Here is a 19,650-nt window from a genome sequence, read left to right as displayed (position 1 = left end):
AGTTGGCGACCTGCAGATTTCAGGAGGTGGTTGTAATGGGGTTGAGAATTCCTAAGTCGTCAGCACATGCTTTTCTTCTGGAATTATGAAAATGCATGCATTCCACGGAGATCCTGGGCCCCCCTTGCGAGTTTTTGACCTTGCCTAATTTTGTACAGTAGATTGGAGGTTTCATTGTGATTCTTAGTGAATCGATGTGTACATTGGTTTTTTGTTGTGATAGAGTGAGACTCTGTCACAAAAACAAATAAATGAATAATTTAATTAATTAAAAAAAGAGAATGGGAATGAACAGAGAATAGAAGAGTTTAATATGTGAGAGTGTGACTGAGGAACTGGCTTCCTGGGGGAGAAGCTGGCATTTGAGGGTGACCCAAATAAGGAGTTTTGCAAAGACCAGATAAATTAGCATTTCAGGGAACCGTGTAGCCAGTGAGAAGTCCCCCTGTGAGGAACGAGATTATGGATTCCAAGGAAGAATGAGGGGCTGGTGTGGGTGCAGCACAGTGGATGTGGGGCAGGCAGGGCCCTGATCCTACAGGACCACCAGATCCAGGTGTGGAGCTAGAGTGACAGGAACCCACTCAAGGGTTTTTAAATAAAGAAGTGATGTGAACCGATGTTCCTTCTTAGCAGATCGTCCTAGATGCAGAGAATGGATTGCACTGGGGGTAGACAAGAAGGGAGTTCGGGCAAATGCGTTAAGGGAAATAAATAATTAAAACCAAAACTTCTCCTTACCCAGAAAAACCTCTCCACAAAAGTAAAAGAGAAAAAAATAGAAACGCTGTTATTGTTGAAGAAGCTTTCAATCAGAATGCGATTCCTGTCACCAGCATTCTGCTAAGAAATTGCAAAGAAAGAAATCTCACCCTTTCATTATCAAGCAGATAAAACTCATTACAGACTTGTTCTTCAAGATAAACAGTAGCTAGTCCTCTAGCAAGAGGGCTTAACAGTGCTCTTGGTCAACACGTAGTTCATCCTAGATCCACCCAGAAATTGGGGTGATCATCTGTGGTAGCTGTGGTTTTATATAAAGAAAAAATAAACTGTGTACATCCTTATGAAAGGAGGTAGTTTTGCAACTTGGAGTCAGGTGCCTGCTGAAGAATTAGGCTCCTGTCCTTTTGTGGAAGGAGTAGGCATGGGCATTACCTTCCTTAATGATGCATTTCAAAGAGATGGCCTCAGGTCCTAAGGAAAGACATTCCTAGGTCTTAAAGCTGCCAGGAGGCTTATTTAGCTTTTGTAAATATCCACATCCATTTCAAAGGAACTGAGAAAGTGCCTTTGAAGTTGAAGGTTTTCTAAAGAAAATGCTCTAAGAAAGGGAGGGGGAGAAGTCTGGTCCTTTATCTACTGCAGGGAGAATTCAGCCTTTCACTTTTGTTTTGCAAATGCCCTTACGCTCCTAGTAACTGGGACCCAGGTACCAGAAGGAACTGGAGGCGCTTCTCAGGGTGACAAGATGTGCCCTGGAGTGAATGTTTGCTGTGGACAGGGAGGACTCAAAGACAACTACTAAGGTTTTGGTTTGAGCAACTCAGAAGGCGGGGGTGCCATTTACAGAGAGGGAAAAATAGTAAATATGAACTCAATTAATGCAGAAATTAATTAATGGCATTCATGATCTGCTTTACAAACTCACAATGCTAACACGTCCACTTTCCTCCATAGTTGACCTTCTAAAACACCCTCCTGCCCTTTCGAGCACCAAATTCAGAATCTCCCTCTTGAGAAATCCCAGTTCTCCTTGGAAATAGCCAAGAAATAATTTCGGGATCACATGCTCCCAAAGGGAATCAGTTTTACTTCTCAGCACCCTTGGGGTAGGGGACTGGGCTGAGAGTCAGGTCCTGAAAATCTGTGGCTGCTTGCTGCCAAGTAGTGTCCCTGCTGAAGACGGGTCTTGCACCCATCTGTGACTATGATGCTTGGAGGGTGTCCAGGAACTGGATTTCCACCTACTACTTTATATCCCTCCCATTCAACCCTTGTTTCCCAAATAGCATTCAATCCTCCATTCACCCTCCAGGGTCCTAAAGCGCTCAGATTCTCAGCCACATTCAGGGCTGAATCAAAGCTGCCCCCAAATGTTTCAGCCCTGGCTGTCCTGCCTCAAGTTCAACCTGTGTCTATCATTTCCCCTTTGAAGAGCTGATGTTTGCAGCAACCTAGCTTAGAGGCGACCCAGATGTATTTCCAGTGTAAAATCGGGTGCACTTGGCTGGGACCTTATTCCCTTCTTCCTCATAAGACTGCTTATGCAAACTAACCCTGCTCCACCTGGCCATTAAAAAGGGATGGTCTCTGTTAAGCAAAAGCAGATTGCTCCCCAGGGTAATGGGGGAGGACACGCCCTACGTTTGCATAACTCCCAGAGTGACAGCCTGCTTCCTAATTTGCGTCAGCCTGACTCCAGTGCACAGAAGCAAGGAGCTTCACAGGCTACTGACCCTCCAAATTAAAGGAATAGAAAGAATAAAACGTGGTTCACCAGCCCCGCAGTAGCATCACTGCCTAGCGAGTAGCCAATTCTACTTTATAAACCTGATTTCGAACCCAATAGCTTTCCTTCATGTGTTGAACAACAGAGGTTCTATGTAATCCACAGGCTGTGATCTGAGTATTAAATGCGACTACTTCTATATATTGGTGTTGCTTTATGTATTTCTCTACAGATATGAGAAGCATTTTTTCTATAGAGGTACGCAGGGATGTTTTAAATGATATGGGTACACTTAGCAAACGTACTTCTATGAACTAATACCTCAGTCAACAAATACAGTTTTACATGATGTTTAAAAAACATGTAAGTAGGAGTTTATGCATTTAAAAGAATGCAGTCCCAACTTTGTTTTAGCAAAATAGGAAAATAACACAACTTTGCATATACACATGAATATAATTAATATTCATAATAAGTAAATATTATTATGTATAAATGACAACAATAAATATTATTATATATAAATGATAATAAATATTATAAATACATAAATGATATTTATAATTTTTATAAATTATTACATTTATTATATTTATATTATATATTATAAAATATACAAAAATAGATATTTATATTATAAATATAATTGTAAAAATTACTGTTTGTATTATAAATAGAATTATAAAAATTATTATATTTATATTCAAAATTGTGCTATTTATATAATATATATACTATACAATATTTAATATAAAATATTATATATTTTTATTTATATGCAAACTTGTGGTTTTTTGTTTTTTTGTTTTGAGATGGAGTCTCACCCTGTTGCCCAGGCTAGAGTACAATGGTGCCATCTCAGCTCACTGCAACCTCCACCTCCTGGGTTCAAGCAATTCTCCTGCCTTAGCCTCTCAAGTAGCTGGGATTACAGGCACACGCCACCATGCCCAGCTAATTTTTTGTATCTTTAGTAGAGACGAGGTTTCACCATGTTGGCCAGGCTGGTCTTGAACTCCTGACCTTGTGATCCACTCGCCTCGGCCTCCCAAAGTGCTGGGATTACAGGTGTGAGCCACCGCACCCAGCCGGCAAAGTTGTGAGATATATATATATATATCTCTCTTATCTAGTTGCAAAGAGATTGACGTTATTGCAGCGTCCGGTTCTGCAGTGCAGTACCGCACACTGTCAATCCTGCTGTTGGAAACAGAGTCAGACCCACTGCTGTTTTGTGAAGGGCAGCACAGGTCTGTGTTGCGCAAGCTGACTGGGATGGTTCTGGATGCAGCCTGACAGGTGGCAGAGATGTCCCCTCAGAGGCCAATGGGCCTGCGGAAAGTGCCTCTGTGACTTGAGATTTTCCAGGGAACGCCTGTGGGAAACTGAAGAACAGGACACGTCTCTTCTCAGGAACAGGTGCTGCCTTTTTCTTTGGCCATTGAGGGATAAGACTGATGCACCTGAAAATGTTGTTTGCTTTTTTTATGGCAAGAAACCAGAAACCTTCAGAGTCACCAACAAATCCAATTTGCAGAAAAGATACGTAAGAGAAAAATGAGTAGAGTGTATGATGTGGCACATAAAAGAATACAGCCATGGAAGAGGAATGTATATATGCACTCAGAGCTCATGTATATATCTGCTTGTATATTTTCAAAGGTTATTTAAAATTGCCATAAATAAACTACTAAGGCTTACTTAAATTTAAGCAAATTGGCAGCCTGCTCTGCCAATCGTTTTGTGATGAGCCTGAAGTGGACAAGCAGTTTCTGCCCCTAATGGAGTGTCCTTGGGTAGAGGCTTCTGTATTAGTCTAGAATAAACTTTCTTGCCTTTACCAGAAAACATCTTTCCATCATTCATAACTAGAGGAAAATAAAATGAAATTTGTTTAAAAGACCCAACTGATGTATTTTGCACTACATTGTTTAAAATTGTTCTCTTTCTCCTTCCTCAAGCCTTCTTACAGGTTTTTTACGCCAATCTGGCTAACTCTAGGAACTTTTAATCTTTGTTTCACCATTCTAAATACAAAGTGTGAGGGTTGGGGGTTTGCTTAAATTTAAGTAAGCCTTAGTAGTTTATTTATGGCAATTTTAAATAATCTTTGAAAATATACAAGCAGATATATATAGAGCTCTAAGTGCATATATAACTATTTCATTAAAACTTACATTTTCATATAACTGGCATAAACTTTAGCTAATTATGTAGATGCATCATTAGAATAATGTTGTAGATGCAGTATTTCTGTTTATTAGACAACATGAACTTCACAAGTTTAAAACTTTTAATTGCATGCTGCATTATTATTGTTATACATATTCCAAATAAAAATGGGGTTGAGAACTACGAAAAGGTACTTTCAGAAATGAACAGAATATTGTGCCATTAAAGGAGATGTAACCACTAGTGCAAGCCAGCGTTTCTACTGATGCTCTGTGGATTTCTATTTGGAAGGATTTTAAGAGATTTTCTAGGAAAACTGTGCTCTATGATGACAATGTGGGATACGCTGGATTAAACAATGATTTTTAAAAGTTTTTTTACTGTAGTGTACAGCTCTGAACCTTTAATCCCTAATGTGCAATGGAAATCTCTAAGGGGAAACTGGGGTGTATAGTATTTGCCAATCTTATTTGACCACATCCTATTAACTCCCAGAAAAGTGTTCAACAGAGCACTTATTTTTTGAAAGGCTGATATATCTGTTAAAATTCTTATTTGTGTATAAAATCTGTGCACCTTTGTGTAAAACTTTCTTAGTAGTGGGTATTATATATCTTTTCTTTTGGTAAATATTAAATAAAAATTTGGGAATGAGAAATAAGAACATCTTGGTTTTAAAAATTATAATGAAACTGTCATCCCTGATGTCCTTGACTCACCTCCTAAACTTTTGTTTTTAAATTCTTGTACTGTTATATAACATTCATTTCATTATATAAATGTTGCTATATTTACAATGGCTACCACTATATGACAATTATTTTAATACTATACACTTATTGTTAATTTTTTAACCTATATAAACTGACAGAAATTATCACTTGGAAATGAATACTTAATTATACATGTGACCACTTGCTTGAGGAAAGGAAGAATTTTCCTTTGAAGATGGGAAATTCAGTCAGATGAACAAGCTTGTACATATACAGTAGGATTTGTTTATGATTATTTTCTGAAACCCAGAGAAATCTCAGCAACAGTTGATCATAGATTCTATAGGAACATCACTCAAAGAGTAAATTCCAGAATTCATGTAAAATGCTGGTTCAGAAAAGGTACCACTTTGGTACCAAGACAGTGGCCAATTGCTTTGTGAGTCTGGTGATTGTATTCTATGATTAGTGTTCTATGTTAGAAAAATGTGTGGCTTATGGGTGATACCTTCATGACTTTCTAACTGTGAGTGTTGCATCTTCACATCTATCCTGCCTTCCTCTGCTCTCCCAGGCTTCTCTTGGAGTCATATGCTTGGATTTCCCTGTGTTCCAGTCTTTGCAGCTGATGGGAGGAAAGTGGGGAAGTACAGAAATGGCCTTCAGGTGACTCTGATTGTCATTCCGTCTCTCTTTCCTTTGAAAAACCCTCTCTGAAACCCAAGCACTCTCTCTTGATCTCCACTGAGAATGCTGTTTTCAAGTGAGATTCCCATGTTCAAAACACGAGTAATGATAATGATGTTGATAATGACGTGAAGAATGATGTGTCAGAAATCATGGCCAGTGTTGTGAAATAAATGTGATTGAGGGGCTTCCGTTTGCAGTATTACAGTAAGGACTCTGAGAACTTATATGCTGAAAATAGAGTACAAGTGCTGGTTACAATTGGTTTTGGATTTTCAAATTGTGTTATTGAACCTGCAAGAAAATAAGGACTCCTGGATGACGTGAAATGCAGAAATGGAGAGAGATTGTGAAACTCGGAAGCCAGCTCTGCCCTGATTGACTCTGCTGATTCCCTGTGATGTGGAGCTTCCACTCGGAGAGTCCCTTGGCTCAGGGAATAGAAAGCAAATCTAAGTCTTTCTGATGTTGAAAATATAATAGGAGACCCTCAGGTATAGCTGGAAGACCAAAGGGTGTTCTACTCGCAGTGTTGGGAGAATAGACAGACATAGATGTTGATGGAGACATAGTTGCATGCAACTCACAACAGCCAGAGGGTTTCACACTAGTCTGTAGGTGAATTTCTGCCATCTTTGGGGTCCAAAATACCTCAAGCTGATAATTTATTTTTGAAAAGAGGAAGTTTTCTGTTGTTCCAGGCAGATCCTGTAATCTAATGTGTATCTCCTCTAGATGGGTGTACCTTCAAAGCAGAACACAAAGAATTACCATAAGTAAAGTTCCCCAGAACAGAAGTGCAAATATGAAAACTTACAAACAGCTTAGTTTACATGATAAATTGGAATTCTTATCAGATTCAGACTGTAATAATGAAAAAAAAAAACAGAATAAAAATATGAGTAGGAAACCAAATACTACAGGAACGGCCAAGTAAATGTGAAAATAATCCCAGCAATCACATATCCTTACGAAACGTAATTTGCAAAAAACAAAAAAAAACAAAATGAACAGATCATTTTAGTGTATTAGTCTGTTTTCTGCTGCTTATAACAGAGTATCTGAAACTGGGTATTTTATAAAGAAAATAAATATACTTCTCACAAATATACCGGTTGAGAAATCCAAGGTCGAGGGGCCACATCTGGCCCTCTTGCTGGTGGGGATTCTGGAGTCCTGATGTGTGCAGGCATTGCCTGGCGAGGGGCTGAGCATGCCATCTCAGGTCACTCTTCCTATAAAGTCACCAGCTCCCCTCCTGTGACAGCCCATTAATCCATTAATTTACAAATGATTAATACAATCACCTCTTAAAGGCCTCACCTACCAATATGACCATATTGATTACATTTCAACATAAGTTTTTGAGGGGACAAATAGTCAAACCATAGTATTTATGAAGTAGAAAAATTAGGCCAAGTAAAAGCTCTGAGATGAAAAAAATGAAAAAATAAGCAAACAAATTGGTGAATATGTATGAAAATTTAAACAATCATCAGTCAACTATGTAAAACAATAATATTTAATTTATGAGGTTTATAAAAACAAATGGATAATGACTATGTCTAATTGAAGATTTAAAAAAAAAAACTAAAATACCTAGCAATTCATGTAATTAGAGAGAGAATAATAAATATTAAAGAAGAAGATAAGACTATTACAACTAAATACATACTAAAATTTCTAGAAAGTCTACTAAAATAAAAGCATGAGAAAAAATTAATTAGTATGAAAACAAGCAAAAAGGGAGAGCAAATGGGGGTACACATAGAAAACACAAGCTAAGATGGTCGAGAGAAATCCAAATAGAGAAGAAACTTCAGGGACTATAAGTAGACTAAACTACCCAATTAAAAGACAAATTCTGAGATTGAATTTAAAGAACAGTCTAACTGCATGCTGTTTGGAAGTGAAAATCTAAAACATAGGAGTCCAAGTCATTTGAAAGAGCAAGTGTGTACCAGCAGCATGTACAATAATTTTCATAGCAGCATTATATATAAAGGCAAAAAGAAAAATGACTCAAAGATCCATCAAGAGGAGAATGGAAAAATCATGGTACATTCATGCAATGGAAAACTATACAGCAATGAAAATGAGTAGACCAGAGCATCATGCCTAAACATAGATGACTCCCAAAAACATAATACAAGCAAAAAAGGAGAGAGAGAGATACAGAACTTGCAACATATAATTCCAATTAAGCATTTGATTTCAGGAAACTGATGTATGTGGCTAAAACTGGAATGCATACATTTATGGTAACTATGAAGAAAAGGGAATGATAAACATAAAATTCAGAAAGTGATTTCCCGTGAAGTGGAGGAAGAAGGTGACATGGGGAAGGGTATATTCTGTGCATTGATCATATTGATGTATTGGTAAATATTCTGTTTCTTAGAGTTGGTAGCACAGATGTTCATGTCATGGTTCTCATTGTGTTATAGGTACACACGTATACATTTCAATGTAATAAAAATCAATTTGAGAGAAATAGAAAGCGGTGAAGACAGCTTCTGGCCTCGATTAGCTTGGAGAATAGTAAGCAGAAAGACAAGTTAGCAAGTTTTTACACTTCATCTTCACAGCAGATTAATAACTTACATGCTAGCCTAATTTTTACTGATTTGTTAGCTGATGGTAAGTGTGCTTAAGTGATCATTAAGTACTAATTAGGTACTAATTAAGTCCTGATGGGATTTTAAGCAGGTCTGACCAACCATAGGATCCTTGATATCTGTATCATATGACACTATTGGATAGAGCTTTGATCTTTTAATCTGCGCAGTTTAACATTTTCTCTTGCTCTGAATTATTTGTTCATTGCCTCCCCTATTAGTTTAAAAATGTCTGAATAGCACAGAAAGTGGTGGGAAGGCACTTTCTTCCGTAGGGTACAAGGAACACTTCTCGGTGGCATGTTTTTTTGTTTTTTTTTTTTATACCACAGGTAACCCATCTCCCCAACCTTAAACCTTACCTTCCCCTCAGTGGCATTCTTCCCGCTTTCGGGCACTACTGGCGGGTCCAAAATGCACCCTGGGTTCGTCTGAAAAGCACATGCATAGCACAGAGCAGGTCTTATTCTTTTTTATATATCTTCCAACTTTTTATTTAAATGGATTTTATTGTTCCATTTATCTATCCATATGTAGATATATGAATATGAACACACACAAACACACACAAACGCTTCAGACTTTACAAAACTAAAAGCAAAGCCTACTCATTACTTTAAGGCTTCAAATATTAAAATGGACAGTGTGATGGTATGTATATAGAATAATACACTCATCTCTCTCTCTCTTTTTTTTTTTTTTTTTTTTTTTGCTCTTTCATAAAACATTGTGTTGAAAACACTGAAGCACTTTGCAGAGAGAAAGAGCTTTTAATGGTCATCTCTTATGCAGTGGAGTGGAAGAAAGAGCTCATTATTCTAATTGAAAGTAAAAATGAAAAAAGGTCTAAGCTTTGGATTTTTCAGGAGTATCTTTCTAATTTTCAGTACAACACATAATACACAGCAGTTATAGAAACTGGAGAAAACAACTCCCATTTCTTGAGGCTGCTGCATTTTAGTGTGAAGGGGGGAGCTCTGGTGAAAGCTCTGGGCTTGAGGGATTCTTTCCTGATTGGGTGCAGGCAGAGTTGATGGCTGCCTGTGGGATGTGATTTTAGGCTCATCGTTTGCAATGCACTTTACACATGGTTACCAGAGACTGACGTGACAAGGCCCCAGTGGCCCCTGAAAGCACATGCACCAGCCTGCTTTGCAGATTCTGGCCTCTACTCAATAGACTTGAGATTCTTTATATATATGCAAAAAGACAGAATGTTATTTTCAGAGCTTTTGTTAACATTAGGGTAGCCATATAATATATTGTCCAACTTGGAATTTTTTGGGTGAGTGACAGGGTTATTAATAATTTTGCCAAGGTAATGGCACCTAGGGGATCCTGGGTAAAACTCACTGGTCATCTCCTCTGGACCTTCTACCCTTGGCATCTCAACCAAGGTTATTGGATCACCTTTGAAGGCACAGACCTTAAGGAAATTCTTCCTGTTTTGTTTTCCTTGAGGTTGGTGTACTTTAACTAGTTTATGTAACTTGCAGTATGGGGTTTCATTAAAATATTGCTAAAGAGAAAATCAGTCTGTGTATATGTATTTATTCTCAGAATAATGTAATTTTTATTTAAAAAAAAAACCTTGATATGTTTCATCGTTGGTTGCATTTTCAGTAGAATTTTGCTAGAATTTATTCAGTGTAAGCACAGTGAAGATGTATGTCATTGAATGTATCTCTGGGAAAAGAAACTATTTTTGTATGTTCATGTGTAGACAAATGACTTATTATGCCAGGGAAGAGTGCTTCAACCCACAAGAACAACCACACCTACAGGAATGTGGAAACCATGTTTTCCAGCCTGTGACCTGGCCTTCTCTTGTGTTTGCAGCGTCAATTGCAGCCACCTGCAACGATCCAGGTATGCCTCAAAATGGCACCCGCTATGGAGACAGCAGAGAGGCTGGAGACACCATCACATTCCAGTGTGACCCTGGCTATCAGCTCCAAGGACAAGCCAAAATCACCTGTGTGCAGCTGAATAACCGGTTCTTTTGGCAACCAGACCCTCCTACATGCATAGGTATCAGCCAACAGAACTTAGAAATTTTATATTCAGGAATGGATGCATGTTGTCGTTTAAATTGCTCCATAAATGTATTATTCCTTCAGAAATATTTCTCAAGCGTTTCTTTCATGTTCACTGGCTCTCTGAGACTCCTGAAATGTTATTGTAAACCTTTAAACTTTATTTAATTAGGTGGGATAAAGGAAGTCATCCCTTTAATGTACGGTAATTGACATTTACCGTACATTTCCTACCCTTAACAAATGTTATATAAACATGGATCAATCAAATTACTGTAATTTAAAATTCTAGGCAGCTCAAAATTTATAACCCTACCATTGCTATTCTGATTTTTTAATATAGAAACATGACCTGAAGCAAAACCTACTCACTAAAAGTACTTTCTCTTTTTAGATGTTTTTCCCCTATAATATTAGTACATTTAAAATAGAATTCTGAAAACTAGAAATTACACTGTTTGTATTAAAATGAAGATAAAAGGAGGTTTGTTTCTGCAATTTATTAACGTTTTATAGTCTGACCTTATTAAAAGGATAACAAATGATTTTGCAGACTTTGGCTTGAATAGCCACCTGAGACAATTTATCACAAATATGGTTTTAGGCTAATATATATTTTATGTAAAATAGTAATTTCAGGTAGATGGTCTCTTCATTCAATAAAATATTTTACCATGAAATTCCTACTTAGAGTATATCATCTTAGTTTTGAAAAGAAACTCTACTGAACTTTATTATTTTAAGGAACTATCACAGTTTAGTACTTCTTTACAATCTGTCTGAAAAATGTAAAATTTAATTGATGTGTGAAGAGAGAAAGTGATCATGAAATGGGTAAACCGTTTTGCAGAGGATGACCTTGGGGAGGATTTGTGGTTTGAAATGGTTTTGATTGTTGTGTACACAGCAGTGGTAAAATTCTCAGTGGTCTTGGGGAGCTATGATACAGCATTCTTGCTTATGGCAAACCACTTATCCCAGTTGTGAAGACACATGAAGTTGGATAGCTGTGCTTGTTAGCATTCTCAGCCTTGTCGGAGAGCAATCTATGTTGGTTTAATGTTTGATGCTGCATTTACTTTTCATAACGTCTGAGAGCCCAGTCACGCATTTTTACTCACGCTGAGTCATCAGAAGGCACGCTGAGTCATCAGAAGACTGGAGAGATTTCGGCGTGTTTCTTTTTTAAAGTGGAGTGATTGCCTATAAATGTGGCAATCATTTTAAACCAATGGCCTATTTTTGCATTAGGAAAGGTTTTTTTTTTTTTCTTCCGTTTTGCATGTTTTTAGGCTCATGGAGGAATACATTAAAAAGCGATATAACTATGAGTTAATCCCTTAAAAGTAATTCATTAATTTATATTAATTTGAACATGCAAATATAAAATTTGGCCATCTCCTAATTAATCTACAAACAAGTCGATCTTTTGTTAGATCATCTCTTAGTTATTTTATTTTGACCAGCAACTACGTAATCCAAAGCGCACCAAAAGCTAAATAAATAACTCTGTCTCTACCTTGAATATCAGTTTCAAGGACAAGCTGAAATCACTTGCAGGCAAATGGATAATCAATTATTTTGGCAATCAGACCTGCCTACATGCATAGGTATTATGTAACAGAAAAATGGAAAATACGTAATTGGAAATAAATTAACATTATATTTTTATTACATTGCAATTTTCTATTTTTTAGGAATGAGGTTTATGTCCTCTGTGACAAGCTTGCCCATTAGGGCATGAGTGAATCGTAATTAGCACTTATGTAAATTCTGTTTCAAAGATTCAAAACACTTTTTAATTTTTTTAACCTTTTTTCACATTAAAGGGTAATGCATTTTACTGAAGACATTTTATAAAGTATGTTAAAGAGGAGAAAAACATTGTCATCTTTTTACCTGGAGACAATTACAATTAATATAGACATTTATAAATAATTTCATAATTATGTATATGTAATGTATTTTAAAATGTTTTCGGCTGGGCGTGGTGGCTCACACCTGTAATCCCAGCACTTAAGGAGGCCGAGGCGGGCAGATCACTTGAGGTCAGAAATTTGAGACCAGCCTGGGCAATATGGTGAAACCCTATTTCTACTAAAAATACAAACATTAGCCAGGTGTGGTGGTGCACGCCTGTGATCCCAGCTACTCGGGAGGCTGAAGCATGAGAATTGCTTGAACCTGGAAGGCAGAAGTTGCAGTGAACCAGGATCGCGCCACTGCACTCCAGCCTGTGCAACAGAGTGAGACTCTGTCTCAAAAAAAAAAGTTTTAAAATGACAGCATCCTGCATGACTATTTTGTAAATTGCACTTTTTACTTACCAGTACATGGTGTGTATATTTTGTGTTACTATGTATTTTCTACTAATTTTTAATGACTAAATCCTACCTCTTTAGAAGGCACCACTACACCACCAATGCCACTCTCTAGTGTCTATTTGTTTGAATCTACCAATAATGATTTTTCAGGTCCCTTATTATTGTATAATTAAGTTGTTTTAACCTTTTCCCTATTCTGAAGATAGCTGCAATGAGCACCCATGTTGCAAAATAAATCATGATTATTGACAAATGACATATTTCTACAAACTTGCGTATTTCTAGGACTTTTTAAACATGTTTTTGTTTCGTTTTGTTTTTGAGGTGGAGTCTCGCTGTGTCAGCGAGGCTGGAGTGCAGGGGCATGATTTCAGCTCACTGCAACCTTGCAACCTCCACCTTCCAGGTTCGAGCAATTCTCCTGCCTCAGCCTCCCACGTAGCTGGGATTACAGGAGCCCACTACCACGCCCGGCTAATTTTTTAAATATTTTTAGTAGAGACGGGTTTTTACTATGTTGGCCAGGCTGGTCTCAAACTCCTGACCTCGTGATCTGCCTGCCTCAGACTTCCAAAGTGCTGGGATTACAGGTGTGAGCCATCGCGCCTGGCCCATTTTTAAAATCACTTTCAGAGCAGTCACACAGATTTACCTTGCCATCAACCATAAATATTTATTAATATTTTCTCTGACTCAGAGAACACACCACACATGATAGATCTTAAGCCACAGAGTGATGATGTCTTGTTTTAATTGGCATTTTAAATTAATAATAAGGTCGAACTTTTTTTTCATAAGCTTATTGGCTGTTTGAATTTGTTCTTTCCTGATTGATCAGCTAACTTACTTTTTTCCTTTTCATTATCAGTGTATATTTACTCATTACTGGCTCTCTCTCTCTTTCTTTCTCTTTCATAAAATATCTTAACCTCTCACCTGTTGTGTGTGACAACATTTATTTTCAACACCTGCCATTTGCAGTTGCTTTTTCTTGAGTGTTGGGTGGATGCCTCACTTTTTTTTGCTGTTATTGTTGCATCCGAAATGACTCCTACCATAAAGGCTCTTCTGTTTAGCTTTTTGACTTAGTCTAGAAGGAGAATTCTGTAGACCAAAGGACACTGATGACTTTTTTTTTTTTTTTTTTTTTTTTTTTTTTTTTTTTTTTTTTGAGACAGGGCCTTGCTCTGTCTCCTAGGCTGGAGTGCAGTGGTGGGATCTTGGCTCACTGCAGCCTCTGCTCCCAGGTTCAAGCGATTCTCCTGCCTCAACCTCCTGAGTAGCTGGGATTATAGGCGTGCGCCACCAAGCCCAGCTATTTTTTGTATTTTTAGTAGAGGTGAGGTTTTGCCATGTTAGCCAGGCTGGTCTCGAACTCCTGCCCTCAGATGATCCACCCACCTTGGCCTCCCAAAGTGCTGGGATTACAAGCGTGAGCCACCATGTTCGGCTTCAACTTCCTTATTCTGAGTAAAGTGTCCCTAAACAGTCTTCATTTTCTTATATAGCCTGCAATTGCTCTTCCCCAAGTCCAAATTGCAAAACACTCTGAAAAGCCAAAATGTACCCTAGGTTTGCAGAAATTCATTTAAGGACAACAGACTGTCCTGACATAAAGGTGTCTATTTAGAAAATATTTATCACACCCAACGGTGTGAACATTCACATGTTTTAATGCAGAAATGTAGATGGGTCGGTCTCATTAAGGACCGCAGCTTCAAACCCTGATGGTGAAGGAGCTGCTACATATGTATGTTTGCTATTTAGCATAGTGGCTAAAGGTTTAAATAAGGGGTTGGTGGGTTGAAAGGAATAGGTGGATTTATTCCTTCTGGAGAATTTCCTAGCATCTCTGAGTTGCATTTTTTACTATTCTAATCCTTTCCAAAATATTTTGCAAGATAATTAAAACCTAAGAAAACGAACATGAAGAATACCAGACCAACCGAGAGAACCAACAAGGCCAGGCAGCACTCCTTAATTCCACTTTCAGCTTTCAAGTCACCTCGTTTGAAAGCGCCTCCTGGGATCTGTGTGACTAAGACAGCGTTTCCCCTGTGTGTCTTTTAAATCAATATTTGAATCCTATCCCTGAACTGTTTCTGCTGGTAGCACCCTGTAGACAGTGCCCTGCATCTGTCATTTTTCATCTTTCAAAACCTGTATGGAGTAGAATCTTCTAGACCTTCAGGTACCTTCTTTCTCTGCATCAGCTCTCCTTCCTCATCGGTCCACGCGTGCACTTCTCCACACTGTCAGCAGCATGATTCCGAGGAGGCCCTGCCCTGTGAGAGCTGAGGGGACAATTTCTTCTGCACAATTCTTTTTTTTTTTTTTTTTTTAAAGCATACTGGGGAAAATCAAGTTTTAATCTTTTTCTGTAAAAATTATATTACTCTTGAAAGTATATCTGTAGAATTTATTATTATAAATATTTTGTGCAATAGCATTCAGAGTTTGCATTCAATTAGGCTGTGAGAGTATAACAAAAACTACTGGACTTAGTTGTATTTCTTATTATAAAAATTAAGTTTTCAGAAATGTTAAGTAAGTATTTAAAGACACCCTCATTATTGAAAATTGTGAAGCATGGGTCTTCATCTTCCTTCATCTTATTTACAAAACAAATCTCCTTTTGTGTAGGGGAAAAAATCAGCAATTAAGACATTTTCTTTCCTACGTATTTTTTAATGCATATATGACCAATAGGAATGAAATAAGACATATAACTTAAGGGGAAGACTATGATGTAACTGTAGTCACACTTTAAAACAACTTGGTGACAAACCACAATATTTGATATAAACAACTTTTAAACCCAGCATATTATGTGTCTAAAATGTGTATACTTATAAATTCTGCAGTGTTTTCACACCTTCCCTGAGATGAGAGGTTTAGGAGAAACCTTATCTCACAAATAAAACAATCCTAAAATCTTTCCAATTCAAGAACAAAAATTGGCTTGCCTGTTAACCACATTGAGCTACATAATTACTGCCTTGCTAATATAAATGTAAACACATTTAATTCAAAATTGATGACTTCAAACACAAACTAAATTTATTGTTTTCCTATATAGTGGTTCTTTCTAATAATATACCAAGCATTATGATCAAATGATATTTCCAGACAGTAATGCTCCAACTCAGCTCTTTACTGATACGTATACTTAGAGGTCACTTAAACTTTTGGGGTCTGTTTTGCCACTTTGAAATATGCGGAAAGTAATTCAAGCCTTCCATACACCAGAGGACTGGGAGAATGTGAAAGGCCATGTTTTCATGCACCCAGTTGCCATTTCCTGCATACTTATTCCGATCCAGAAACCGCCTAGACATCAGGGATAAAACAGTGAACAGGAGCCAGATGATCACTGTACCACATGAAGCAGGCACTCAAGAAGAAATAGACAATGATTTTATAAACTATAAGAAATAGCAAAAGAATGAACATGGCCATAAAATGATGACCATGGGATTTTTTTATTCAAGTGTTTTCCTGTTTGTTCCTATGTGTGCACGTTGGCAGGTGTAGGGATTAAGTCATCTTTCATTTAATTGAGAAAATTTTAAATTACAGGAAAGAAATTTTATGTGCCAGAAGTTTGAAAATTCTCTTTGAAAATGGGGTGGAATATTATGTAAAATTCATTAACAATTACATGAAAAATGTACAGGGTTCCTGGGTCTTACAGTTTTATCTGGATAATTGATAACCAACACACAATCTCTTTGATGGGGAAAAAATGCTGATGAACAAGCTCTTTTTCTTAAAGAATTCTGTGATGTCTCATTCTACACTGACTGGCAGGCATTCTTCTCTCTCCTAACTTTGTCTCTGTAACTTTCATTCTGTGACAGCTGCTTGTGGAGGGAATCTGACGGGCCCAGCAGGTGTTATTTTATCACCCAACTACCCACAGCCATATCCTCCTGGGAAGGAATGTGACTGGAGAGTAAAAGTGAACCCAGACTTTGTCATTGCTTTGATATTCAAAAGGTACTGTCTCTTGCAGAAGTCCTCTTTTTAGTAGGATTTTTAATGCCATACCTAAAAATTACTTCTTTTATGACCTCATAGTCTCCAGTGTTATATCTAGGTAAGCACTAGATTTTGTGTCTAATGGAGACTACACCAGACTGTAAAATGACATAAATGGGAATACATTATTTTGCTTTGGAAGCATTCTACTTATGTTAAGATGCACATGAATTATCTTTAAATACTGTTTATCTTGCACACAATGTGTTCCCTATGAGAAGGCTTAACTTACAGAATGTTCAATAAAAATAATAAAAATATGGTATGGAGACACTTGGTGTAATTTCTCATCAATGCCTCCTGTCGCTCTCAATGCATGATAGTGAATTCCTTTCCACAGCACATCCTGACGTTCCTGAGGGTAGCACTGCTAATATCATTACAATAATTCAGACTTAATAGGGCCTTGAAAATGAAACTTTCCCCAAATGTGGTTGCTGTAAAGTCTGAGTTACTAGATTTCAGTCCTAAAAATATGCTAACTTGTTCTTACTAGACTAGAGGGTGGAAGGTCAAATACTGTGGCCATTTTATGATAATAAACTCTTTAAATAATTATAGTATTAGGATATAGTATATGATAATTACTTTTTATGGAATCCAAAGATCTTTTCTAACTTTAGACTTTGACTTTTGAACTAAATGAATGTAATATTTGCGAAGGTGAGTTATTCTGTAGACTTTCCTATTGACCTTTCAGCTATCCAGGGCAAGTGCCTGGGATTAGAGTTTTTAATCTGTCAATGGAGCAAGTTTCCTTTTCTAGAGATCTTTATGTCAATATTCAAGGCCTGAATGTGTTTACGTTCCCTCACTTTCTCCCCCTGATGAGATCTGAGTCAGGAGAATTTTACATTTCTATGATTCTGAATCTTAAGTAGATTGATAATCATCTTTTCCTGAATTTACTAAACTGCCACAAATTTACCAAATGTTTCTCAGCTATTACAGAAAAACAGTGAACACTCACTGGCTATATTTTTTAGATATCTTTGTGGGTTTTGTTAATGTTAAATTCTAGCAGCATCTTCCTTAAAATTAGGAGGCACCTCTGGTTTCAAGATATTATAAGTGGATTAACAAGTGAAGCCAGGTGTGGTGGTTCATGCCTGTAATCTCAGCACTTCACGAGGCCAAGATGGGGAGCACTTGAGTTCAGAAGTTTGAGACCAGCCTGCACAACATAGCAAGACTGTCACTACAAAAAAATTTTAAACATTGGCCCGGTGTCCTTGTGTATTCCTGTGGTTCTGGCTACTCGAGAGGCTGAGACAGGAGGACTGCTGGAGCCCAGGAGGTGGAGGCTGCTATGAGCTATAATAGTGTCTAGTCTGGGCAACAGAGCAAGACCTTATCTTAAAAAAAAAAAAAAAAAAAAAAAAAAAGGAAAAGAAAAGGAAAGGAAAGGAAAGGAAAGAAGGAAAGGAAGACAGGAAGACAGAAAGAAGAGAAAGAAAAGAAAATAAAAGAAAGAGAGAGAGAAAGAGAAAGAAAGAAAGAAAAAGAAAGAAAAAGAAAGAAAGAAAGAAAGAAAGAAGAAAGAAAGAAAGAAAGAAAGAAAGAAAGAAAGAAAGAAAGAAAGAAAGAAAGAATTGAAAGTGAACACAGAACCTTGTTAGTAAGAGTTTCCTCGTTCCCATAAAGTGCAACTCTTTTGATGATATGCATATTTAAGGCATTTTTGTGCAAGGACTTTTTCACTGTGTTTTATCCACCCCTCTGGAAGTTTGAAACAGATAATCTCAAAGCCTTTCCCAACCTATAGATTGTATGACTCACTACCTGACCCAATGTCTCAGAAACTTCAGAAATCTGTGAAAATCAGTGACTTCTCTGATCTGGAGTTTGCATGTGATCAAGTGGACATCTTCCTGGGAAGTAGTGAGGAGGGAGAGGCCAGAATCCTGTTTGGGGATGAGGATGTCCAGCTTCCCAAACAGGAGGCTGGTGCTGATGAGGGCTGGCCAGGATGCACTGTCAGGATGATGGCAGATTCAGGTGTGCTTTTTGTGGGAGAGTGGGAGTCTGTCATTACTGATGATAAAGGCAAAGAATCAAACGACCTGAAGGACATATGCGCTTCCAGGCTCATTCAGGGCTGTAGGTCTTCAGAAAGAGGATGTTCCATCAAATTTCCCTGTGGACTATGGGGCTCACACATTGGGGTTCAAATCAAATTTGGCTGAAACACTGAGTCAGGCTGTGGCATGCTATTAGAGCTTAGAGATACGTGCAGCTGGCAGAGGTAGCAATAAGGAGTTCACCAAAGGAACCATAATTAATTATAAATTTCACTCCAGACTTCTACTCGTGAATTTTGATACAGGCAAAAAAGGAGAGCAGATGGGATATATAGTGTTTTTTTTGTTTTCCTGTGTCTGGTAGTATTTGCAGTGTTGAATAAATTACCAATAATGATAATTAACTAAGCCAAATATTGGGGATATGGCATGACCAGATTTTAATAACATCCTTGCAAACACTCTAAATACAGTAATTATTCCAATAAAATTCTACTTAACCCACACCATTCCTGGTAGCCCCTATACCTAGTAACTCCAACCTTTTATTCCTTCTTCATTCTTGACGTCAGTGAACTTGTCAAAT

General features: G+C 37.5%; 1 protein-coding gene across 1 annotated transcript in view; it reads left to right on the top strand.

The window, feature by feature from the left end:
- CSMD1 (CUB and Sushi multiple domains 1) overlaps window positions 1-19,650 on the top strand; it is a 2,044,058-nt gene that overhangs the window by 1,749,593 nt on the left and 274,815 nt on the right. Inside the window, exons 27-28 of the mRNA XM_030937494.1 lie at window positions 10,482-10,673; window positions 16,863-17,001. Coding sequence (XP_030793354.1) covers window positions 10,482-10,673; window positions 16,863-17,001 — 331 coding nt within the window. The remainder of the gene's footprint in view (window positions 1-10,481; window positions 10,674-16,862; window positions 17,002-19,650) is intronic.

The sequence above is a fragment of the Rhinopithecus roxellana genome, chromosome 9, assembly GCF_007565055.1.
Source record: "Rhinopithecus roxellana isolate Shanxi Qingling chromosome 9, ASM756505v1, whole genome shotgun sequence".
Classification (NCBI taxonomy): Eukaryota; Metazoa; Chordata; class Mammalia; order Primates; family Cercopithecidae; genus Rhinopithecus; species Rhinopithecus roxellana.
The sequence above is the reverse complement of the archived record's forward strand: the minus strand, read 5'-3'. Positions and strand labels throughout refer to the sequence as shown.